This window comes from Saimiri boliviensis, chromosome 6 (genome assembly GCF_048565385.1).
Source record: "Saimiri boliviensis isolate mSaiBol1 chromosome 6, mSaiBol1.pri, whole genome shotgun sequence".
NCBI classification, from domain to species: domain Eukaryota; kingdom Metazoa; phylum Chordata; class Mammalia; order Primates; family Cebidae; genus Saimiri; species Saimiri boliviensis.
This window is the reverse complement of record NC_133454.1, coordinates 78,117,266-78,144,607: the sequence shown is the minus strand read 5'-3', so window position 1 is coordinate 78,144,607 and position 27,342 is coordinate 78,117,266. Positions and strand designations below refer to the sequence as shown.

General features: G+C 35.7%; 1 protein-coding gene across 4 annotated transcripts in view; it reads left to right on the top strand.

Annotated features, from left to right (window-relative positions):
• Positions 1 to 27,342, top strand: part of STK33 (serine/threonine kinase 33) — a 196,393-nt gene that overhangs the window by 167,148 nt on the left and 1,903 nt on the right. For 3 of the 4 annotated variants that reach the window (XM_074401061.1, XM_074401062.1, XM_039471442.2), the window contains one exon: positions 13,362 to 13,556. The exons of the other annotated variant lie outside the window; for it this stretch is intronic. In XM_074401061.1, coding sequence (XP_074257162.1) covers positions 13,362 to 13,556 — 195 coding nt within the window. The remainder of the gene's footprint in view (positions 1 to 13,361; positions 13,557 to 27,342) is intronic. 4 annotated transcript variants of the gene reach the window in all.

The window sequence follows — 27,342 nt, the reverse complement described above, 5'->3', positions numbered from 1 at the left end:
GGAGTTAGGCTGGGGCCATTGCAGGAGAGCCCAGGATACTGAGCTGCCTGACTCCAGGGGAAAACCACTTTCCCACTCCATCTTCCTTCTGGCTCCCCATCCATCTGCTGAGAACCTCCACTCAATAAAACCTTGCATTCATCCTCCAAGCCCACGTGTGATCAAATTCTTCCAGTACACCAACCAAGGCAAGAAGTTCTGGGATACAGAAAGCCCTCTGTTCTTCCGATAGGGCAAGGGGTCTAATTGAGCTAACAGATGCCACCTATGGACAGTTAAACCAAAGGAACACCCTGTAACACACACCCACTGGGGCTTCTGGAGCTATAAAACAGTCACCCTAGATGCTGCCCTGGCCCCACAGCCTGCCCGTCTGCCTGCTGTAGACACAGAAGAAGTGAGCCACACCCACACGCATGCCCAGCAAGGGGGATGACGGAATTTTTCCCGTTTCAGTAATAGGCTTAGATGGGAGAAACAAGTCCAAATATAGAAATAATTACAAGTACGTTGGTTAAAAATACCTGTTTAAAAATATATTGTCTAATTGCATTTTTTAAAAATCTAGCTCTCTACTATTTATAAGAAGCATATTTGAAGCATAAAGACATGGAAATATTGAAACAAAGAATGGAAAAGGACGTATCAGGCAAACACCAATGAAGAAAACCTGTATAGTGGAATTAATACCAACTGAATACACCCTAACACAGATAATCATTAAGGAATAAAGAAGGGCACTTTATAATGATTAAAGATTCAACTCAAAAAGATTATATAGTAACTTTAATATATGCAACTAATAAAATAACCTTAAAATATATATCAAAGATTGACAAAATTACCTGGAGAAATTGGCAAATTCATTATACTAGGAGATTTTAATGCACTTCTCTTAATTATTGATACATGAAGCAAAGAAACAAAAATATATGGATGATTTTAACATACTATTAACAAGCTTATTCTAGTAGACACATACACAATTCTCTACCCAGCAATTAGTGAATATACATGTTCTCAAGCACATGTGGAATATTTATCAAAATTGATCTTGTCCTAGGCCATGAAGCAAGCAAGCCTTCATAAAGTTAACACAGATCATGTTCTCTAATAATACACAGATAAAGTCAGTAAACGATAAGATTAAATATCTACATATACCTGGAAATTAAATCACATGCTTCTAAACAACTTGTAAGTTAAAGAATAAACCCTAATAAGAAAAAATTTAAATTCCTAGGACTGAATGATAATGAAAATACTACATATAAAGAAAAAAAGTCAGCCAGGCATGGTGGTTCGCACCTGGCTGATTTTTAGTAGTAGTCCCAGCTACTTGGAAGGCTGAGGTGGGAGGACCACCTGAGTCTAGGAGAGTGAAGGCTGGCTGCAGTGACTCGTGATTGTGTCACTGCACTGCAGCTTGGATGACAGAGTAAGACCCTGTCTCAAAAAAAAAAAAAAAAAAAGAAAGAAATGGAGAAAATGGATGAGGGAATATAGCCACAGATAAAGGAGAGATTAGAAAGATAAGAGAATACTACCAAGTATATACGAATATATCTGCAAACTCAGTCAAAATGAAAAATTCTTTTCCTAGAAAAATATAGTTACACAAAACAGTCTTAATAAATAGAAAACTTGAATTGTCTTCTAATTATTAAAGAAATTGAAGCAATAGTTCAAAATCTTCTGCAAGCAAAACACGAGGCCCAAATGATTTTACATGGTTCTACCATACTTTCATCTTAAACTTATTACTCTTCTTCTACCCTTCAAAAGAGAAAAATTTTCCTAATTTATCCTAAGACTATACCTTCTAAACTGCAGGATACAAAACTAGACCAAGACATTATAACAAAGGAAAACTATCCATTTCCTTTACTAATATGGATATAAAACCTTAAACATACTATTAGCAAGTTGGATGCAGCTATGTATATTAACAGATAATACGTCTTGACCAACTCGAGTATCCCCAACAATACAATGATGATTTAATTTCAGAATCTGTAAGTGTAAATCCTCAAATTAATATGTTAAAGGAAAAAAACGTGATCATTTCAGAGAAATCATTTGTAATAACACTCAACATATATTTATAATTAAAAAGAAAACTTCCTTAACCTGATAAAATGTTGCAGAAAATAATCATTCTGAATAGAAAATGTGAGAAGCATTTCCTTTAAAATAGAGAATATTCAAGAAAGTCAACATTTTTTTCCTCAAGCATTGTTGATCTTAGCTTAAGACTGTGATGTGAGACTTGAAAAGTAGAAATAAAATTTATTATTTATAGTAATCTACAAATAAGTTATTAGAAATAATAGGAGAGCTGAAAGGGTAGCTGGATTTAAGATTAATATACAAAAGTCATTTGCACTTCTATTCACTAGCAATTAATAATAAAAATGTAATAAAAATGAAGACATCATGTAAAATAGTAGCAAAGAATATAAAATACGTAGGAATAAATATGACATAAGATTTATAAGACCTCCTTGGGGAAAGTTACAACATTTTATTGAAAAAATCAAAGACTACTTAACATAAATATAAAGATATATCACAATCATGTGTCAGGAGACTTAATATTAAAATTTTTTTCCATATTGATATATATATTCAGTGTAAATATAATCAAAATTTCACAAGCTATGCTGGCTATAAAATTTATATGGAAGACTAAAGGATAAAAAATAGCCAAGAAATTTCTGAATGTCTTACTCTACCAGATATTAAAACTTATAGAACTATATTAGGGCAGTATGATTATTGACAAACAGAATAAAACAGAGTACAGAAACATATCCAGGTGTATCTGGAACTTTTTCTGACAGTGCCATATGGAAGAGGAGATGGAAAAGGAGGGATTATTTAATAAATGGAGCTGAAATCACTATTTCTCCATATAGAAAAAGTAAAGTTGAATTTCTGTTTCACACCATAGACAAAAATCAACTCCAAAGGAATCAGAGACTATATTGAAAACCAAAATTTTGAAACTCTGAAATATAGGTGAATATATTCCGCATCTTGGGGTGTGTAGGAAAGGATTTCAGAAGCAAGATAACGAAAGGCACTAACATAAAAGAATGGATTAGCTTGTCAACATATGTTAAGAACTCTTGTTTATAAAACAACACCAGAGGGAAAGTTGATAAGTTATAAACTGGGAAGAGGCTTTTGTATTGCAAATAAACAAAAAAGGAATAATATCATGAAATTTGGGTAACTCTTACAAATCAATACAAAGGAGACAAAAACAACCTAGCATAAAGTGGACAAAGACAGAGCCAGATATTTCACAAAAGACGACACATTTGGCTAATGAACATGTGAGGGGATGTTCAATGTCATTAGAATTCAGGGAAATATAAATCAAGACCTCATTGAAAGAAACCGAAAAATAAGAAGTCTGATAATACCAGGTCTTGGAAAAGATGGGGATAAAGAGTGTCTCTTAATCATTGCTGGCAAGGCTATTATTTGACACAACTACTTTGGGAAAAGGCCTGGCGTTATCTTGTAAAGTTAACCATTCCCGCACCCTCTAACCTAGGAATTTCACTTCTATACCCGAGTAAGTCTTGCATATACATATATACCAGAGAGAGACACAATAATATTTATAGGAGTATCTAATGGAGCAAACCCCAAAATCAACCAAAAGGCCCTTTATTCAAGAATGACTACATTGTGATATAGTCTAACAACTATATAGAATATTAAAAGCAGTGAAAATGATTACATATAATCTCTGTAAAGCCATGAAATGTTATTTTTAATTCAGTCATAATTTTATGAAGATATAATTTACTTACTGTAAAATACACAGATTTTAAAATTATAGCCTGGTGAATTTTTATATATTTATACATTTGTGTAACTACCACCCAGAACAATATATACATTTCTATACCCCTAGGGAGTTCCCTTGTTCCCTTTTCTTGTCAGTAACTCTCTTTACCCTCCTCTCAGAGGTAACTAGTATTCTGATTTGTTTCACCATTGAGCAGTTTTATCTGTTGATGAACTTTTAATAAATGGCACTTATAGTATATGCTGTTTTGTGGCTTCTTTCACTTAATTCATACCTGTGAAATTTAGGTGGTTGTGTGAAGAGTGAGTTTTAAATGTTGTATTTCTTTGTATGAATAGAGCAAACTCATTTATCAAATTTTCCTGTTAGACATTTGGGTGTTTCTAGTTTTTACTAGAATAAAGTTGCTATGAACATTCTTATACAGATCTCTTTGTAGACATGTGCACTCATTTCCATTAAGAATAATATATCTAGGACCCCAGTGTGTAGTGCTCCCCTCCCTGTCCGTTGGGGGGAAATGGGGAAGGGACGGGGGGGTGGGGAGGTGGGAAGAGATAGCATGGGGAGAAATGACAGATACAGGTGAGGGGACGGAAGGCAGCAAACCACACTGCCATGTGTGTACCTATGCAACAATCTTGCATGTTCGTCACATGTACCCCAAAACCTAAAATGCAATAAAAAAGAATAATATATCTAGGAATGAAATGGCTGTATGAAACAGTAGACCTATATTTAACTTAATTAGAAATTGCCAAGAAGTTTTCAGAACAATCGTACTGGTCACCAGCAGTGTGTAAGAGTTCTGGTTTTGATCCCCATCACCTCTAATGTTTGTTACTGCTATATTTTAAATTTAGATACTCTAGTAGACATGTGATAGTATTTCATTGTGGTTTTAATTTGCACTTCCTGAACAACAGATGAAGTTGATCACCTTTATTTATTTATTGACCTTTTGAATTTCCTCTTTGGTGAAATGCCTATTTCAAGTCATTTCCCAACTTTTTTTTTTTTTTTTTTTTTTTTTGAGACAGAATTTCGCTCTTGTTACCCAAGCTGGAGTGCAATGGCACGATCTCGGCTCACGGCAACCTCCACCTCCTGGGTTCAGACAATTCTCCTGCCTCAGCCTCCTGAGTAGCTGGGATTACAGGCACGCGCCACCATGCCCAGCTAATTTTTTGTATTTTTAGTAGAGACGGGGTTTCACCATGTTGACCAGGATGGTCTCGATCTCTTGACCTCGTGATCCACCCGCCTCGGACTCCCAAAGTGCTGGGATTACAGGCTTGAGCCAACGCGCCCGGCCCCCATTTCCCAACTTTTAAATTTGGTTTAATATATTTTTCTTATTGATTTGTATATTGTATATTGAAGTATGTTATATATTCTGGATATGAGCCTTTTGTCATTTGTGTGTATATGTGTGTGTCATGTTAATATGTAAATATGTCATTTATATATAAGTATATAATATATAAATTTACACACAAATCCATACATATACATATGTATGTATATGTGTATAATTTTTTTCCAGTCTATTGCTTGCCTTTCCAGTTTCTTAATGGTGTTTTTTTATTCAATGTATCATTTTTTCTTTTATGCTTAATATTTTTGTTTCCTGCCCAGTAACCATTTGCCTACCCCAAGGTAATGAAGACAATGGTCTGTGTTTCCTGCATTAAGGTATTTGTTAAATCATGAATTAATTTTTATTATGGTATATGCAAATCAATAAATGTTATATATCACATAAACACAATTAAGGACAAAAAAATAGACCATCTCAATGGATGCAGAAAAAGCATTTGATAAAGTTAGCATCCCTTCATGATAAAAACTCTCAATAAATCAGGCATAAAAGAAACATACCTCAAAATAGTGAAAGAAATATGTGACAAACCCACAGTCAACATCACATTGAATGGGGAAAAATTGAAAGCATTCCTCGTAAGAACCAGAACAAGACAAGGTTGCCCACTTGTGCCACTCCTGTTCAACATAGTACTGGAAGTCCTAGCCAAAGCAATCAGGCAAAAGAAATAAAAGGCATCCAATTTGGATAAAAGGAAGTCAGATTATCCCTGTTCACTGATGAGATGCTCTTGTATCTAGAAAACCCTCAAGACTCCATCAGAATAAACTCTTAGATTTGATAAATGAATTCAGTAAAGTTTAAGAATACAAAATCAGTGTACAAAATCAGTAGTGTTTCTGTACACCAGTAACCAGCCGAGAGCCAAGGCAATCCTATTTATCATAGCTACAAAAATATAAAACACCTAGGAATAAATTTAATCACCGAGATGACAGATCTCTAACAAGGAAAACTACAAGACATTGATTAAAGAAATTATAGATGACACAAACCTATGGAAAAGCATCACATGCTCATGGGTTGGAAGAATTAGTATTGTTAAAATGACTATACTGCCCAAAGAAATCTGCAGATTCCGTGCAATTCCTATCAAAGTACCAATGTCATTTTTCACAGAATTAAAATGCTCAGCATCACTAATTACCAGAGAAATGCAAATGAAAACTGCAATAAGATACTGTCTTACACCACTCAGAATGACTATTATTAAAAAGACAAAAAATGAAAGATGTTGATAAGGATATGAAGAAAAGGGAGCTCATACACTGTTGGTGGGAAGAAAATTAGTACAACCTCTGTAGAAAAGAGTATGGATATTTCTCAAAGAAATTAAAATAGAACTAGCATTAAATCAAGCAACCCCATCACTAGGTCTCTACCAAAGTAAAATTAGTCATTATATATTAATAAAAAGATACCTATGCCCATATGTTCATCACAGCACTATTCACAGTAGCAAAGATATGGAATCAACCTAAGTGTTCATCAGTGAATGATTGGATAAAGAAAATATGGCATATATACACAGTGAAATACTAAGCCATAAAATATAACGAAACCATATCTTTTGCAGCAATGTGGATGGAACTGGAGGCCATTGATCTTAAGTGAAACCAGTTAGACACAGACAGATACTGCGTATTCTCACTTATAAGTGGGAGCTAAATAACTTGTACACATGGATATACAGTGTGGAATGATAGTCAGTGGAGACATGGAAGAGTGAGAGTAGAAGGGGTGGGTGATGAGAATTATTTAATGGAGACACTGTATATTATTTAAGTAATGGTTACATTAAAAGGCCTCACTTCACCACTATACAATCTGTGCGTGTAACAAAATTACATTTGTGCCCCATAACAGTTTCAATGTGTATAAATTTTTAAAAGGGCAGCAGAGTGGCTCACACCTGTAATCCCAGCACTTTGGGAGACCTAAGCAGGAGGATCACTTGAGCCCAAAATTTCAAGACCAACCTGGACAACATAGCAAGACCCCATCTCTATAGTTAGAAAAAATTAGTCAGGTGCGGGTGCACACGTTTGTCAGGGTCACCACCTGTAGGAGTCTGTCCTGCAGACCTTCCGCGACAGATGAATAAATTCACTCACACACAGAATATAGTGAATGAGTGGGCTGGGTGCCTGTGGCCAGTTAAAGGCACTTGAGGAGAGTGCTATAAAGAGATAACAGCCCAGCCCAAACATGCTGGCCTTGCCGGCCTTTATTCAGCACACTTTAAATGACAAAAACTCTGAATCAGCACCACTAGAGGTTAAAGATTAAAGGACAGGTTCCGAGGCCTAAAACAAACACCATTAGTGGGTAATATTCCTGGTTAACCTCCCCTCAAGAGAGCCATCCAGGATGATGTAAGGTTAATTTTAGAACTACATGAGTAAACAAGTTAGGTAAACTCCCCACATTCCTTTGTTTCTATTCTAATTTATTTAAGGGGACAAGCCTGCCTTCAACCACAAACTCTAGAAAAAACTCTTAGGCCTTCCAAAATGGTTTGAGACTATATTCTGTAACTTTCTCTAACATTTTTTCTTTAATATTTTCGCCAACACCCTGACTGAACTCCCACACATGTACACTATAGTCTCAGCTACTTGGGAGACTGAGGAGGGAGGATCATTTTAGCCCAGCAGATCGAAGCTATAGTGAAGCATGATTGTGCCACTCTACTCTAGCCTGGGCAACACAGCAAGAACAATTTTAATTATATATGTATTTGAAATATATATATATAATATGTTTGTATAATTGAAAAGCATGTAAGCATCCTTTTTTTTTAAGCATACTTTCTTAAAATACTTTAAAAATATATGATGAAATATAGGAGTAAAGATTTACTTGTTTCCCTCACAACAGTGTCCAAATGGTCTCACGGTGTAATTTTGAGTGGAAAGAAGTCCCAAGGAGTGAAATCCTTTTTATCAAGTTAAAATAACTAAAACAAAAAATATTCCCCTTTTTTTGTTTTTTTAGATAAGGCCTTGGTCTGTCATGTCCACTGCAGCCTTGAACTCTTGGGCTCAAGTGATCCTTCTGCCTTAGCCTCCTGAGTAGCTGAGACTACAGGCATGCACCACTATACCCAGCTAATTTAAAAATACATACTTTTATAACATAGGGGTATTCCTATATTGCCCAGGCTGGTCTCAAACTCCTGAGCTTGAGGGATCCTCTGGCCTCATCTTCCTAAACAGTTGGGATTACAAGCTTGAGTCACCACACCTGGCTAATATTCCTTTTTTGAAGGCACATGGTTGTGATAAAAAAAAATATAAAACAAAAGCAAAGAAATTTTAATCACAGATTGTGGATAGCAGTCACCTCAGATGATACAAGGCAGGAAGACAAAATAGAGGAAAATTAGGTGTGTGGGTGCAAGTTATTGTTTGTTTTCTAGTTTTCTTGCCTTGTAGTTGTGTGGTTGGAATACATTAAGTGGAAGGCTCAGCTATACTTCTAACTAGAAATTCTCAGCAGGCAGTTGGAAATGTACTTCTGGAATAAGCGTAAATTCATTAATTTCTCAAACGATTTTCTCCTGTTATATACTCTTGGTGGGTGTGCAAATTATTAATAGTTTAACCATTGTGGGAAGCCGTGTGGTGATTCCTCAAAGAGCTGAAAACAGAACTACCATTTAACTCAGCAATTCCACTGCTGGGTATATACCCAGGAGAATATAAATTATTCTGCCATAAAAACATATGCATGTGAATGTTCATTGCAGCACTCTTCACAGTAGCAAAGACATGGAATCAGTCTAAATGCCCATCATTGACAGATTGGATAAAGAAAATGTGGTACATACACACCATGGAATTCTATGCAGCCATAAAAAAAGAACAAGATCATGTCTTTTGTGGGGACGTGGCTGGAACTAGAGGCTGTTATCTTTAGCAAACTAACGTGGGAACAGAAAACCAAATACCACATGTTCTCACTTACAAGTGGGAACTAAGTTATGAGAACTCATGGATACAAAGAGGGGAACAACAGACACTGGGACCTACTTGAGGGTGGAGGATGGGAGGAGGGAGAGGACCAGAAAAAAAAGTAACTTGGATATTAGGCTTAGTAACTAGGTGACAAAATAATCTGTACAACAAACCCCTGTGACACGAATTTACCTATATAAAAAACCTGCTCATGTACTCCTAAACCTAAAAAATGTTTACAAAAATTTTTTTAATTAAAAACCAACAACATTGTATGCCAAACTATAAACGATTTTGTAAATAGTCCCTGTGATTAAATTGTTTCAGATCTTTTCTATTATATCAGTAGTACAACAGATGTTCTTGTAAATATGTGTTTGCATACTGTGTCAGTTTACATAAGGTAAATTTTTAACAGTGGAATTACTGGTCAGAGAGAATATGCATTTTACATTTTGATCAATTATTGCTAATTATCTTCTCATAAAAAGCAAGTGAGAGTGCTTGTTCCCCCACACCCTCACCAACATGGGGAAGATCAAACTTAAATTTGTCTCCATCTATTAGGTGAAAATTGGCACCACATTGTTTTGACTTGGATTTTATTTTGCGAAGTTGGCCATTCATTCTTTTACGTGTTTTTAAATAAAGAATTCCATTTTTCTATTGAAAAAAATTTACTCCTAGGAACATTACAAAATAAAGTGTTCTAGCTCTTTGCAAAAATAAAGAATAATGACTACATGCTACAGATCCAGAATGTTTCCTTTAGCTTTGTTGATTTGGATTCATACCATCTCACCCCAGCTCATCATGTCATTCGTTCATTTATTTTAAAGTACTTACTAAGTACTTATTGTTTCCAAAGCACTGATAGACACTGTCCTTTAAAAGGCAATATTTTTTAGGTGAGGAAAAGTGATTGGGTCTCCAATATGGGGCCTGTCTACTAAGGGATTAAATTCAAATCTTAGTATTTAAGCAGTTCTTCTCTTCCATGAATTTCATTTTTCTAGTTGTTCAATGTTAAATTAATACTCTCAGCTATCTGTTGGTTAAGCAAGTGGAAATGTCTTTATCCAAAAGGCTGGATCTCTGCTTGTGATAGCTTCAGATTATCAAACTATTGCTGCTGCTTTCTTGCCATTTGCTACTTTGCAATTGATGAGTTCAGTATTTGACCACCTAGAAGTAGCCAGTAAAAGGAGTTCAGAGGTTACTGTTCTGATGGTGAGGTGATGTATACATCTACGGTGTCCACCCTAACAGTTCTACCCCAGTTTTGTTTGGTTTGGTTGGTTGCTTCATTTGTAATTTCTGTTGAAAGAGGGCTCATGATACATTCCTGTGGGCCACTTATTCTCGGTTAGTCCAAGTATCTGATACAATTTATCTTTCAACTGCTAGCAAGCAAGAATTAGGTGGTGTAGTTATCAGATGAACTTTGGACAAGAGGGAAAGCCTGTACTCTATACCACCCAGTCCAGGCTTGATATCTCAAGAGAGTATAGGAGGCAAAGGGCTAAAAATTTAGGATAATACTCTTATTCTAGATCTTTTGCTTTTCTCCACAATCTCTACAGAATGGTAAATGGGGTCATTTCTTCAAGTACTAAAACACTCTCCTTTAGACATGTAGAATATCAGCTACCAAGCTCTTGGGTGTATATGTATGTGAACCAGGCATTTGAAAGATGGTTAGAGATGCAGATTCAAAATAATGTAGGCAATCCTTGCTTTGTACAGTACTGTAGGACAGTAAAATGGCACAGCAGGTTGAAACTGAAAAAATCATCTCAGTGATCAGTGTGAAAAGCTATGATTGTTACATGCCTTTTACATTTTTGCCAAAATGTTAATAACTCTCTGATGGTTATAAATGTATAGGGAAATGGGACAAAAGTAATGCTGATATTCATTTAGTACACTGTAATTTAGAATGTCAGAAATACTGAGAATTAAAGTATCTTTTAAAATAAAATACTTATTAAGATAAAAGGTGGTTACCTTCTTACCATATAACTTACAAGACAGAGGGAACATCTTTTTTATGCCTTGGCAAATACTCTTTTGAATGGTGGTAGTGTCAGCACTCCAAGTCAGCTGATTTCTTTTATTATTCCATTCATATTTTATTCAGTTTTCACTTTGAGCATTATCACTTTTATTTTCTTTGCTGCGCTGTCATCTTTGTTGGCTAATTCCCTGGGAGACAAGGAAGCAACACAACTACACACTTTGCTGTCTATGTGTAAACTGAATAGTGGATGCCCAATGTCTAATCACCAATAGCCTTTGAGAGAAGTGACAGAGTTGGTCACTGATCATGATATGTGTTTGCTTTGTGACTGAAGAGGTAGCAGTGCAGTTTGAACTTTATGCAGTTCTAGTTCATATACCATGTTGACTGAAATGTAAACCCTACTCTTGGGGGACTAATGCTGGTTAGGTAAATTATAACTGAAATGCAGGCATATCAGGACTGCAGAGCAAGAACTGCCTGAATAAATGGGCTGTCACATCATATTGGTTGCATATGAGCTCGATAGTAATTACAATTTTGTTGTACCTGATGGTTTTACAATGAGCTCACTCTTTAAGGCTGGCTTCTTAGAGGTGATTTACAGAATGTAAGTGTTTGCTTTGCTATCTATATCAAGGTAAACTAGATTATGCTGTGATAACAAATGACACCCAAATCTCAGTGGTCTTACTACCGTCCATGGCCAGTTGGCTGGGAGGAGAGGAGGATGTTCTGTTTCACTTTGTCCCTACTCAGGAACCCAGGCTGAGGCAGACTTCTCTCTGCTTCTGTAATGACCAGTGCAGGAACTGGAAACATGATTAATTGCCTACTATCTCTTAAAGTTTTCACCCAGAAGTGATACATACCATTTCTAATCATGAATCACTGGCCAAAGTAAGGCACATGGTCATGTCCCAGCATGGGTAGAGAAGTGAAATTCTACCATGAGCCTGGAAGGAAAAAATGTTGGGCAAGTAGCATTGGTGATGACCACAGTTTCCAAAGACTTAACCTAGGGAGGGCTTGCAGGGAGGAGCCACCGAGGACTGGGATTGCAGATGAACAAGTACAGAACCAGTGTAAGGTGTAATGGGATGCTGTGAATGTGGTAGGTAGGAGTACTGAGCTTCTTAAAACAAGGGGACAGAACCACAGAGAATTAATTGCATAGTGATCCTTATTTAGTTATTGGCATTCCATCTTTAGTGTTTGTCTCTGCCTTTAATCACAAATACATTAAACTCAACAAGTCCTCAACAGTGTATTCCAATGGGTACTCTTCAGTACCCTGCCTCATAGTTTTCTGTGTCATGGAGGCTAAACATTTCAATACATCCACATACCAGAGTCATTTAGAATCACTTCATAGTTGTGCCCACACCTGAACTTCTCATTTTAATCTAAATGTGATTCAAATTTTTTGTCTAAATTTTCTCTAACAGTCTGAGGTAAGAACAAAAATATTTAAGACACACCTAATCAAGCAGGGGCCATTTGAGCTTGCATCATTATTTCTTGTCACATTAAATGAATGGGATATTATATTTGGGAAAATGCAGTTAATATAAAATGGTCAATTTTGGTATGGTATAGTCATATGCTGAGATAAGAACACTGTACCAAGTCAGTTATAATCCAGTGACCACATTATATTTAAATCTTCCAGACAGGTAAGAGATTTCAAATTCAGTATCTATATTCTTAGACATAGTGCTTGACTAATTGACTGAATTTAGATTTTTTTGCCTAGATATTTTGGTGTTGTATAGACTTATCCTTAGCACTGGGACCACTGGCCTTTGGACATCTTTAGTTCTTTCAGCCTCCCTCTCATTTTTCTAAGAACAGTGCTATAGGGGGGTTTGGATTCCAGGAAATTGCCCTGTGTAGTGTTCTTTGCACAAGCATGCCGCATTGTTCTTTCAAGCCTGAGTATTTCCCCTCTCAACTTGGACCTATTACAAGTGATATCATGCAAGGGATGTGAGCCATGTCAGTGCAGAGAGCGTACTTCTGTGGTCATCAGAAGTTTTCATATTTATTTAGCCTTATAATCTTTTCCATGTGACTGTTACTGAATTTGGGAGACTATCTTGCTAAATGATGTAGGTATCGTCTCAATTATTTAAGCTCCTTATAACACCAAACATTCATTGTTAATATTAGGGCAATACACTTTCTTTGGTGAGACCAACCAATGTATTAGAGATGATGAAAGAATGGAAAAATAACCCAGAAAGTGATGAGGAAAACACAACAGAAGAGAATAATCCGTCCACACAAGAAAAGTTGAAAAGTTACCAACGCTGGGGAAATGTCCGGGATGCCAATTACACTTCAGATAAAGAAGAGGAAAAACAGGTAGGAAAAATAATTGCTGCATTTTCTCCAAAGTATAAAATACCCTCACCACACCTGGAACATTTTTTTGCAAATCTGTCTTTTTATTGTTAGTTTGTAACAAAGACCCAGGATTATACAGCAAGTAATTTCTGCCTTATAGGCTAGCACGATTTAGCAGTATGGCCTACATGCTTATTTTAAGATTGGTGATTATGTAGGGCAGGGGTCTGCCAACTTTTTCTATATGGAAACAAAGAGTAAATATTTTAGGCTTTGTGGGCCATAGTAGTCTCCGTCACAACGACTCATCTCTGACAGTGTAGTGTGAAAACAGCCCAGACAACAAATGAATGAGTGTGGCCATGTTCCAACTCAACTATTTTTTTTCTCCACAAAAACAGATGGCATGCTAAATTTGGCCCGTGGATCAAAATTAATGATTTTTGTACTTTACCAAACTATAGAATTGGGAATGGCTCTATGTATTACTTAGAAAATGATAATTATTATTCAGTTATTTTTGTCTGAATTTATGGTAACCAAAACTTTTTATATAGGTTTATTCTTTTACCTTTTTAGTTCTGAATACAGTTTTATTCTATTTAATGAATGGAATTGAGTAACATTTTTATTAGTTCTAGATTATAGTCTATTAACTGGGTATCCTGACAAAGTTTACCCAAAGTTCCCCTTCCTTGCTTTCTTTTTTTGTTTCTGCATTTGCAGAAAATTTATCTCTATGTGTTTGTTCTCCTTCTTGTCTTGAAATCTAATTAACGTACATTAGCTATTATTTAGTAAATGAGCATCCTGCCAGCGGGGACTGTGTTCACCTCAGGGCAGCCAGACTTCTTGTGAGGAGTTGCTGGTTTCTGATTCTTAGATGCCTAGAATTAGGCAGAGTGGGGAGAGGGACTGCCAGGGTAAATACTGGACCAGACTCAGGGAGGCGCAGCATTGCATTCTCCATGCCAAGAATCCTCTCAGTAACTTACAGAAAGGGACATGGTAGCATGCTCTATTCACTAATTTTGATTTAGTGGTTGAGAATTCTTCATTACTTTATAGCAAATGTTTAGATAACAATAACAATAACATAATGATTTAGGTATTTTGAGTTTATAATATTTTTACCATAAATTGTTAACAAGTTAACATACTAGAGAGGAAAAAGAGAATTCAATGAGCTTGAATTGAATTCTCTTTTTCCTCTCTAGTATGTTAACAACTCCTGTGATGCTTAGCTCTTAAAAATAATATCATAACATGAGCTAAAATAATAAATATTTTATTATTTTAAAAATAAAATATTTTTTAAAATATTTAAAATATTTAAAAATAAAATATTGTATTTAATTATTTTAAATAAAAATAATATAAAATAATATTCTTAAAAATAATATCATAAAATTCAATGTTTGCATTTCTTATTGAACATGGTTTGAAGATTTTTGTTGGCTGACTTGGCATTTTATGCACATATACATACATAGGCACACACATACACGTATACACACATACATGTATACACATATACACCTATACACATATACTCACATATTCTTATACATACATCTACAAATACTCATATCTGTACAGTTATACACACATATTTTGTGGCCTTGAGTTCTATTTGTCACTGAATTGAACATAAAATATACTTGTGAACCAGATGTCTTCCGTCTCCTTTTCCATCTCTATGTCACACTTTTCCCCTCTCACTCTCCAGCCGCCCCTGCAAGTCACAAATTAATGGAAGTTGCTATGTGGTTCTCAGCTACATCAACTAGGGAACAGAAGAATTGGAATTTGAATTGTTTGTGGATACTAGAACTATACCAGTGGGTTGACATTTTAAGAATATAGAAATTGTAAGAATATTGGTTGGTATTTTAGGAATGTAGGTTTCATCAACAGGAAGAATTTTTTCATAGTCAGAGTTCACCAGCCGTGGAAAGGCTGGACCGTGGGTAACAAGCCCTCCACCTCCCCATCATTGGAAGTATTCAAGCAGACTCTGGAAAGTTACTTGTTACAAATGCCGTAACAGGAATTCTTGCAAGGTGGGTAGCTTTGCCCTCCCTTGACGTCCTCTAAGGAACTTTCTCATGCTTAGGTTTGGGAATTTCTCAAAAGCCAGAGTAATCATACCTTTCAAAAAAGTGGCAGAGCTCTTGGAAAACTAGTAGAGAGAGTAAGTGAGGATGTGTTAAAAACAAAAGCACTTGAACTCAGCACCTTCCTCTTTCTCTAAGTCATAGTTCCTTAGTTCCAAATGCTTTGGACATGATGGAAACATGCAGTCTGCATCTCCTCATTGTTCATATTTGGACTAAGGTATCACACGACACTTGTTTCAAATTTGCTTTCAATAGTTGACATTTGTCAACATCCTTTTGTTCACTTCTACCTTTGCTTGGTTATGGTATTCTGAGGACAGTAATGTTCTCTCATGTATATCTTGTTTCTCACATGCTGAGGACATCTGGAGAATGTTTTGTGCTGTTGGTAATCCTCTGAATTCCCTAAGACAAAGTCTTTATCTGCTTTACTGGATAGACTCAACTTTCACTCCTGCAATATAGCATTTGCTCGTCTTCCAATGAGACACCCAGCAGACCAGTGCTTATTGCAGTAGTGTGCCTTTTTACACTGGATCCTTAATGATTCCTGATAAATGGTATCATGCTTTCATTATTCATAAGCTCAGAAAACAATTGGAGAGAAATGAATGTCTATAATTAAAGTGTACCTCCCCATAACCACAGAGGACGGGACTGAAACCTCCATATGCAATACAAGTATATTTTCATTATAGAATTCTTGCTTCATAATGGAGAATCCTCTTAGTTGTAAAATTGTTTATTTAACACGATGAATTTGTTTAATGAAAACAGAAGATTTTTGGGCCAGGCACAGTGGCTCACAGCTATAATCCCAGCACTTTGGGAGGCCCAGATCGGTGGATCACCTGAGGACAAGAGTTCGAGACCAGCCTGGACAACATGGCAAAACCATGTCTCTACTAAAAATACAAAAATTAGCTGGGCATGGTGACACACTGTAATCACAACTACTTGGGAGGCTGATACAGGAGAATCACTTGAACCTAGGAGGAGGAGGTTGCAGTGAGCAGAGATCACGCTACCAGCCTGGGGGACAGAGTGAGATGCTATCTCAAAAAAGGAAAAAAAAAAAAAAAAAGAGAAAATAGAAGATTTTTGTTATTATCTTCTTTTGCAATCATTTTTCCTTGACTGAAAACCTAGTTTTATGGTATTGTAGGAGATAGTACATGTAGCAGTTGCTTTATCTAGGCTAGAAAGTAGAAAGACATGGTGGTTTAGAAACTTTGAAAAATTATTTTGATAAATGACGGGTTCATAAAACATTTTTTCAAAGACAGGAAATGTTGAGATTTAAATAACATTGCAATTTAATACTTTGATATGTTGATAATGTTTCTGTGAGGAAAAGTTAAGGTTTTGTGATATTTTAGTTGAGAGATAAAAATTTCCTTTTCCTGAAAATTATATTTTAGCTCTCTGGGTCCATGAAAATTGGCCATCATATGAAAATATTTTGGTACTTGTACAATTGTGGCACACTTTCATATCCCAATATTGAAGCATTGCAGCATGGCATATGTGCCCAAGCACAGCCCTTAAAATTTCATAATAGTTAAAAGCAAAACTTCGAATCTAGGCTGCCTGGATTCAGATCTGACTTCACCACTTAAAAGCTGTATGATGTTGGGCAAGTCTCTAGGACTCCATTTTTCATCTGTAAAATAGGAATAATAATCTCATCAACTAAGGGCTAAGTGAAATCATGCGTGTAATGCTCTTGGCACATGGTAAGTACCCATTCATGTTAGCTATTATTACTTTCATTATTACATTACTACAATTGCGTATATTTTGCTCGCTGTATCAAGGTTCCTTTGGGTATAAGTATGGGCATAAATTAGTAAACAAACCAAGATATTTCATTTTCAAAAGTGATAATGTGCTGCTTCTAACCTCATTTGCCCTCTGAGTTTGGTGAGGTTCCTAGGGTACTGTGGTAGATCAGATTCTTGTTTCCAATTAATTATTCCTTTCCTGTAAATAATTTGTACATGGATACCCTTTGCCATGTGACTTTGCAGTTCTCCCTACTAGAACTGTTGAAGGCTATTTTCTCACCCTACTAATGTTGGTCTTGGTTGTTATTCCGGCTGATGGAATGTTAAAGGGTGTAATATAAGCAGAGACCTCAAAAGTGTTTGCATCATGTAGCTTGCTGTCTTCTATTTCTGTTACTTGCCATGAGAAAAGCATGCCTGCAGAAAACTACAGGTTTCAGAATGATGGAGATTTGTGGAACACATCTGAATTCAGTCCAATACCTGATGTTTAGCCTAGCACAACCAAACTCTGCAATTAATTGAGAAAAGTAAATACTTGCTCTTACAAGATACTAGGATTTTTGCAGTTGTTTGCTGTATAGTTGTGTAGGAAAGAGTTAACATAGGCAGCCTAAACTGCCATCCTTCAAAAGACCTATTTATTTGCAAGGTTGACCCTTGGCTCATTTCTGGGAACTTAGATTTACTATCATTAACTGATAAGAATAGCTAATTTTGTCTAAACTGTTTGTGCAAACAATATGGTTTATGCTGAATACCTACGTTCCTTCTGGGAGTCTGGGAGTTTGGTAAGTGCTAGGAAGAGGCTGCCTACATGACCATTGTGCTGAGTCTCCAGTGAGCTTCCATGGTTGGCAACATTTCACACATGCTGTCACAACTAACTCCAGAGGGAATTAAGCACAGCCTGTGCAACTCCCCTGGGAGAGGACACTTGGAAGCTTGTTTGTGGTTTGTCTTGGACTTAGCCTGAAGTGCATTTCATTTTGCTGGTTGCGCTTTGCATCCTTGCTCTATAATAAGTGACAACCATGAGTACCAATATAAATGTGGAGTCCTTTGAGTCCTTCTAGTGACTCGTCAGACCTAGGGGTGATTGTGGGGACCTCTCAGACAGTTGAATAACTACTGCAATAACAGACTAATACAGGTACAAATAACTAATTATGCTAACATGAATCTTGACCTGTTATTTGATCTAATGCTGTTTGCAGTGTGAGTTGCTGGCTGGGATCATAGGCTCCCATAAACAAGGCTTTTGTTCTAAGGGGATATTTTGTCCCCCCTTCTACTCCCACACAAGAGCTTTTTGTATAAGGCTTAGGTTTTACCACAGGCTTAACCAGATTCCCATTGTTTAAAAGACGTATTAGTGAACCCTTTAAATCGCTTTCCTCTCTTCCCAAGCCTGACTTTTGCTCAGCTCCCCTTAGGGCTAATGGCTGTTTGGCTATGCTATGCATATCCTTTCTCTGTGGAGAACCAACCCATTGTGGTTGGGTTATAACAAGTATTGCTTCAATTTCAAATGTATTAATTTGGGTCCATTTATCTCTTACCCTACCTTTATGCTATACAAGTTACATGTATTACATCTACATAATTATAAATCCCACAAAATAATATTATTTTTGCTTTAAATTGTCACGTATGTTTTCAAGAAATTAAGTGGAAAAAGTATCTCATATTTATCCAGATACTTACCAATTCTGATACTCTTTTTTTTCTTTTGATTGTTTTTTTCTGATGAAGTATCTGTGGAAATTTGAAATGTTCTTTGCTTATATGTATTGTGTAACTTTTCTCTGGATGCTTTCATCTCCTTATCTTTGATTTTTCAGCAGTTTGACAATGCGATTGCTAAGCATGTTCTTCTTCACATTTATCCTGCTTGTGGTTTGCTGAGATCCATGAATCTATAAATTTGTACCTTTAGCCACGTTTCGGAAGTTTTGTCTTGTCTTTCCTTTCTTTTTTCTAAGACTCCAATTACTCATACATTAGACAGTTTGCTATAGTTCTAAAGGTTCCTGAGGCACTATCACTTTTTTAAACCTCTTTTTTTCTATTCTTTATATTGGATACTTTCTGTTGATCTATCTTCACACTTACTGACTCTTAATGACTTAATGCCAATACATTGAGAAAGTTATATGAAACGGTCAAATTTCTTTTAAAAGTACAAAAACAGCTACACAAAATTAGAAAATTTGAATCATTCTATATTTATTTTTAAAATTGTATCTGTAATAAAGAACTTTCCTAAAAAGAAAACTTTATTCCCAAATTATTTTACTGGCTAATTCTTCTAAATATTTAAAGAAGAAATAAGAGAAAACTTACACACAACTCTTGAGACTATTTCCCAACTCATTTATAAGGCATGCTTGCCTTATAAATAACAGTACCTAAACATGACAAGAATGTTACAAGAAAATTATTAGCCAATATCTCTCATAAGTTATAGACATAAAAATTTCAAATGATATTAGCAAACTGAATCCAGAAATGTATAAGAGAATAGCGTATCATAATTAAGTGTGTAGTATATTCCAGGAGTGTAGGTTTGGATTAAATTCACCCTATATAGATAAAGGAGAAAGCTATATAATTATCTCAATAATTTTGGGGAAAGCATTTGATAAAATTCCACACTCAACCATGAGAAAATCCTCAACAGACTAGGAATAAAAGGGAACTTCTTTTTTTTTTTTTTTTTTTTTGAAACAGAGTCTCGCTCTGTCGCCAGGCTGGAGTGCAGTGGTGTGATCTTGGCTCACTGCAGCCTCTCTGCCTCTTGGGTTCAAGCGATTCTCTTGCCTCAGCCTCCTGAGTAGCTCAGACTGCTGATGTGTGCCACCACACCTAGCTAATTTTTGTATTTTTAGAAGAGGCAGGGTTTCAGCCTGTTGACCAGGTTGGTCTCGATCGCTTGACTTCGTGATCCACCTGCCCTGGCCTACCAAAGTGCTGGAATTACAGGCATGAGCCACCACACCTGGCCAAAAGGGAACTTGTGTTACATAATAAGATATTTTACAAAAAAAAAAAAATCCAAAACTGTAATTAGTATCATTGTCAATGGTAAAATATTGAGCGTTCTCATGCTAAAGATAGGAGAAAGAGAAGGATATTCTCTCTCAATGCTTCTCTTTAACATTGTACAAGAGGTTCTAGCTGATGCAACAAGGCAATTAAAAGAAATAAAATTATATATATAGAGAGAGAGTAAAGGAAGATTAATCTGTCTTTACTTGCAGATGACGTTTGTATACATAGAAAATCCCAAGGAATCTACAAAAAGTGAATTAAGGAGATTGCTGGATGTAAGATCTATATATAAAAATTGTATTTTTATATATTAGCAATGAACAATTGGAAAATAAAATTTTAAAATACCAATTGTCACAAAACATAAAACACTTAATCATAAACCTTACAAAATATATGCAAAATATTTATACCCAAAACCCATGAAATATCATTGAGCAAAATTGAAAAAGACTGAAATAGATGGAGAGATACACCATGTTCATGGTTTAGAATACTTGATACTATTAAGATGTCAGTTCTCTCGAAATTAACTTACACATTTAAGCCAATCCCAACTGCAATCTAGAACACTTGCTTTTTTGTTATAAATTGACAAGATGATTATAAAATTTATTTGGAGATACATAAAACTTGGAACGGACAAAATAACCTAAAAATATAGCAAAGTTGCAATACTTATATGACTTGATTTCAACATTCACTACATAGATACAGTAATTAATACAATGTTGTACAGATGTAAGGATAAACAAATAGATCAGTAGAACAAAATTGGGAGTCTAGAAATAGACCCATGTTTATAGTCAGTTGATTTTTGACAGAGATTTCAAAGGAATTTGGTGGGGTAAATAAGGGTCTTTTTAATAAATAATGTTGGAACAATAGTTTATATATATGGGGGGAAATGAAATTTGACCCCCTAGCTAAAACTGTACACAAAAATTAGTTTGAGAAGGGTAGAACTAAATCTAAAAGTGAAACTATGAAGTTTCTAGGAGAAAACATGAGACGATAGTCTATCCAGCAGGTAGTCAAAGATTCTTAGAACACAGAAAGCACTTTTAAAAACTTGTAAAATGGTTTCTAAAAATAAAACACATTTGCTCATCAAAAGCATGTTAAAAAATAGGCAAGCCACAAACAGGGAGAAAATATTTGCAACAAATATATATGACAGAGGACTTGTATGCAGAATATATAAACAATTCCTACAATGCAATAAGGCAATCCACATTTTAAAATAGTCAGTAGACTTGGTTAGAAACTTCACATAGGAAGATATACGAGTAGTCAATAAGCATTGAAAAGATGCTAAACATCATTAGTCATCAGGAAAATGGAAATTAAAGCCACCACAGGATATCACTATATACTTCCTAGAATGGCCAAAATTAAAAACTAACAAGTCCAGATATTGGCAAAGATATGGAACAACTGGAATTTTCCTACCTTGCTGGTGGGAATGCAAAATGGTGTCATTCTTTCAGAATATAGTTTGGCATTTATTTTTAAGGTTAAGTATTCATTTACCATTTATCCAGCAATCCCAAATTCACGAAAAGATTTGTAGTGTATGTTTGTAGCAGCTTTATATATAAGCAGCCCCAAACTGGAAACAACCCAAATGTCCATTAACAGAAGAATGAGTAAACAAATTGTGGTATATCCATACAATGGAATACTACTTGGCAAGAAAAAAGAAATGAATTACTGTTGCATGGATGCATCTCAAAAACTTAAGTTTCAATAGCATGAGAATCTATGAATATCTAATTAAAATTCAACTAAAAATGTTAAGCAGAAGAACTCAGATACAAGAGTACATAATGCACTCTTTTTCGTTTATATGAAGTTTAGAAAATGCAAAAACTACATTATGTTGAAAAAAGTAGAACAGTGTGGCCCCCAGGAGAAGAGGGTTGACTGGGTTGTGGCAAGAGAGAACTTTCTTGATAATTATTCTGAACATTTCTTGATTGTGATGTTGGTTATACAGGCCTATGTGTTGTCTAATCTCATGAAACTGTACACTTCAGATATGTGTATTCTACTGTATATAAATTCTTCAGTTACAAAGAAAGATATTTATATTTTTCTCAAATTTGCAAGTTAGATTTTATTTTCATTGACTCCACACAAGACCCAGATCTTTATGCAAGCAACCTTAGAAGTTTATGTATTTGGAAGTCAATTTTTCTTCTTTTCTCAGCTTTTCTTTCTCTTTCTTCTGAAAACCATAGGGATGTGAGAGAAGGTGGGTAGACATTATACACAAAACTATAGCAGAAGACTTATATCAGAATTTTGTCATTTGGACCTTGTGCAGGCCTATAATTTGAATGTGTGACTCTAGAAATTGTTGCTATGGTGATAAGCCACTTTACTTAAATAGCATGTATTTTACTCAAAATTCAGAGAAATGCTAACAGTTTCTAGTAATCATGCACTGGTATTAACTTGCAGGGATATGCCTAGAGCTTACAGGTTTTGCATCCATTATCACCAGATAAGTTCATCAGGTTAAAGCCATGCCAGTGAATAATGAAATATGCATATTTCGTCCAATTTTCTTGTTACATATCTCCCCTTGCACACATGGAGCCCCCTTTTCAAGATTAATAATATGAGCTAGAGAAATTAGGCCAAGGGTACTGAATTACAAAAAGGTGAAACTGGAGGAAAGCTTGTAGGGTCATCTTTTCCATCATTCTGCCTCCAATAGAACTGACTATTCTTCAACTGTCCCAAATGGTAAGAATTTGTCAGAGATGAAGAACAATGAAATGCTGCTTGAGGCAGCCCTTGATGTAACCATTCTGACTGCAGCACTCAGAGATGCTGTCCTACCTCCACAGTGCTGAAATATGCTCCCTTCTTCATTTTATAGATTTTGATTATATGTAGCCTCTTATTCTTTATCTTTTAGATTGAAGAGCACTCTTAAAGAGAAACCTCCACCCCTTAATCATATTAGTAGCCTGTCTGTAAACATTCTCTGGTCTCTTTATATCTGTTCAAGCTGGTTGCAGTGCTTCAGGTACAAATTCATCATTATTTTATAGAAGGATAGAAATTTTTTTCTTTGATTTCTAAAATGCTTTCTGATGATAGCTAGGTTTTTCTGACCAGTGTGCAATGGCACATTAGACCAGTATCTTCAAAGAACAGCCTACAGTGCTTTTTAGGTCTTCTCTTGGATTGGTAAATATATGGCCAACAGTCTCATAATGATCATTTAGGATCTTTCCCCGTAGAACTGAGTATTGAAATTCCTCTGTTATCTTTCACCCACTTTGTTCAATCTTATGGGAGCTCATCACCTTCTATTTGCTTTTCCTGACCTGGAAGATCTTATAGCCTTGGCAATTTCATTTTTCATTTCTCTGTTCTATTACTTACAAAACTATAAAATTGCCTCAGTGACAGCATAGATCCCTGAGGAATCCCACCAGCTATGAGAGAAGAAAAGGAGAAACACAAAACTTAGATAATCTATAACCTAACAAAATAAATCTCTGAAAAATTAAGATTTTTTTCATCTTTCTAGATAAAGCTTGAAAGCTGGAATTTGCCTTGGCCACTCCAGGAACTAAGAGGCTGGAGTTTTCTCTTTGTGAAGAAAACTATGGCCTGGCCTGGAGGGCACCATGATGGTGGCCATTCTGCTTCTGTGTTCTGTTAGCATCAAATAATGGTTTCAATGAAGGATATTTGAGGGGAGTCTCAGACTCCTTTAGAAAAACTGTTAGAATTCTGCTTCCTACACAATGGCATCCTAAACTTTATACAACTGGAATTTAGCAAAGAGAAATGGTAAGGTACACATACACATACAGTATTTTACAAGGCATACCCATATACACAGAAGCATAAACATTTGCATAAAGGTAAGTAGATTTGAATTGATGTTACCATGGAGTGAAGGAGCAAATACTGTGATTTGTTTTGGTGCAGCCAGCATTAGGCTGATTTTGGAGCTCAATTAAAATGTGGATGCCTGTATTAGTTTTAACATGTATTAAGAAAACCAAATTGACAAAGAGATAAGAAAACAGGTACTCTTATATGCTACTGGTAAGATTATACATTGGTGCAACTGCAGTGGAAGGCAACATGATGATTTCTTTTCTTTTCTTTTCTGTATGCCAGCACCTTATCTTGGAGATGATATCTTTCAAAATTACAAATCCGTATCTCATTTAACCCAGGAATTTCACTTCTGAAATATATATCCTGTAGAAAACTTACACATGTGCAAAACGACGTGCAAAATGTGCTAGCAAAAGACTGGAAACAAACCTGAGTGTTTATAGTGAAGGGACTGGTTAAATAAATTATGGTACTTCTAAACAAAAGAATATTGCATAGCCAGAAAAAAGAATGAGGACTTTTTCTTTCTATGAATTGACTTGGAATGATCTTCAAGATAATCATTAGTTGAAAGAAGTCCAGGTGTAAAAGAGTGTTTATAGTTGGCTACTGTTTGTGGAAAAGTGGGGGAAGAAAGCAGGTCAATAGATGAATGTATTTGTCTGTTCTCATGCTGCTAATAAAGACATACCCAAGACTGGGCAATTTGTAAAGAAAAAGAAGTTTAACGGACTCACAGTTCCCTATGGCTGAGGAGGCCTTACAATCATGGTGGAAGGCAAAGGAAGAGCAAAAACATGCCTTACGTGGCTGCAGACAAAAGAACGTGTGCAAGGGAGCTGCCCTTTATAAAACCATCCTGGCCAGCCTCACACAGTCACAGATTGCCCTCAATGAGAAACTTGTAAACCTGTGAATGGGCCCCGGGCAGTGTACCTGCTGGTCTGGGTCTCAAACCCAGGACGGGTTTTTTGTGGTCTTGAGTCACACTGAGACAGTCAACTGCCTGTGAGTCTAATAAACATAGCCTACCTTTTGTAAAACAAAAATAAAAAATAAAAATAAAAAAATAAAACCATCAGCTCTCATGAGACTTATTCACTGACACACAAACAGCACAGGAAAAACCTGTCCCCATGATTCAGTTACCTCCCACTGAACCCTTCCCACAACATGTCAGGATTATGGCAGCTACAATTCAATATAATATTTGGGTGGGGACACAGCCAAACTGTATCAATGAATTAGATTAAACCATAGGAAATTGCCATTATTAGACTGTTTTTGACCTGCAACCAATGGAAATGACAGTGGAATGACAACCACTTCCATTTGGTTCCACCTAACGGATAAAACCTCTCTGGAAGCATATACTATAAATTGACAATACTGGTTGTCTTTGGGGGTAGAGCTCAGTTAACTAGGGGGACAAGAAGGAGATTTTGAACATTGTGAAAATTAAATCATGGGGATATACTATCTAAGAAATAACTAAAATTACAAGTAAATATGACTGAGGAAAACCGTTTTCTTATCTTACTACAAAATGAAACAGAAGTATCATATTTCTACACCAAAGCAACTAAACATTTTTGGTTAGTTTGATTTTTCCTTCCACTTTTCCAGAAGACTTTAATAATGATCTTAAGATGTTGTATTTAAGAAGAAAATGCCAGCACCTATAGAGTTTTTGGGAAAAAAAAATTCTACATTAATAATTCTGTTCACAGAAACTATTTCTGAGTATTTCTTTCTGGTGACTGCAACTCCTGAGACTACTGTAATGACTCAACTACTTGAACAAATGGAGAGTGAAGAAGAATGGAACTGTTAAGCCAGATACGAATATAAGCACACTAAAAGGAAAATGAATCTTTATTCCTGCTCTGTGGAATAGTGCTTGTAGTGGACATGTGGAAAACTACTTCCTCAACAATTTGGATGATAACTCAAAATCCAAGTAGAAATATCAAAAGAGAGAAGGTTATACTTAGATCCACCTTTTAACAGGATTTGTATGTAAAGGTAATTAAACTTTATGAATTGAAATTTTCAAGATAGGGAGTATATCTTAGAGACCAATACCGTACTAAACAAAGCAACTTGTTCTTAGCCAGATGCTCGAACATCAGCGGTATTGTATCCTCACGTTATCACTGAAAATAAGGAGTTTTCATTAAGAATACAATCTGTGCAAAGGAATACTAAAGAATTTTAAATATTTTCTACTGCTTAAAAGAATACACAGAAGCAATCCAGAAGTTTTCCTGGGGGGAAAAAAACTAGCAAAAATGACCCTTTTACATTTCAAATTTTATACAAATTAAAATTTTAAGGCAAAAGATGGTTTTTAAGTATTACCTGCTTAAGAATTAGCATATACTGGTTATAAAATCAGACATGAGTAATGTTCTGAAGAGGTACACTTTAAGGGTTGTCTTTGGTAAACAAAGATCAGGTAGATTTTGTTCCTTGAAGTATAGGTGTTGAAAGTCTTACAGGACCCAGAGTTTTACTGCAGCCCTGCGAAGTCATGGATTCACTAGGCAAACATGTATAAAGTGCTATTACAGGATATAAAACATGGTCATTACATCACAAGAACCTGAATGATCAAAGAAGCACTAGATGCATTTGTGTTACATGCCATCTTTTCACACTCTTTGAAAATTGTTCACCTGATTTTTAACCCAAGTGTGCTGTGACTTTGAGGTAAAGAGAGTAGTAAACTTGTGAGCCCTTTCCTCGATCATTCTGTGTAAATCAGAGCTTCTGTATCTCTACCCCAGTGGCTTGGTCCCTATGCTGCTTGGTGGGTCTCCTGAGATAATCTCTACTCTTTTAGAACTCTATGTTCCAGCTTCACTTAATTAAAAGTGATCACTTTAAAAATGGGCCTAAATCAAAATGGACCCTGCCTCCCTCATGACAGCAGGATTGAAGACCACTTCTTCCTTTACTGTGGAATGA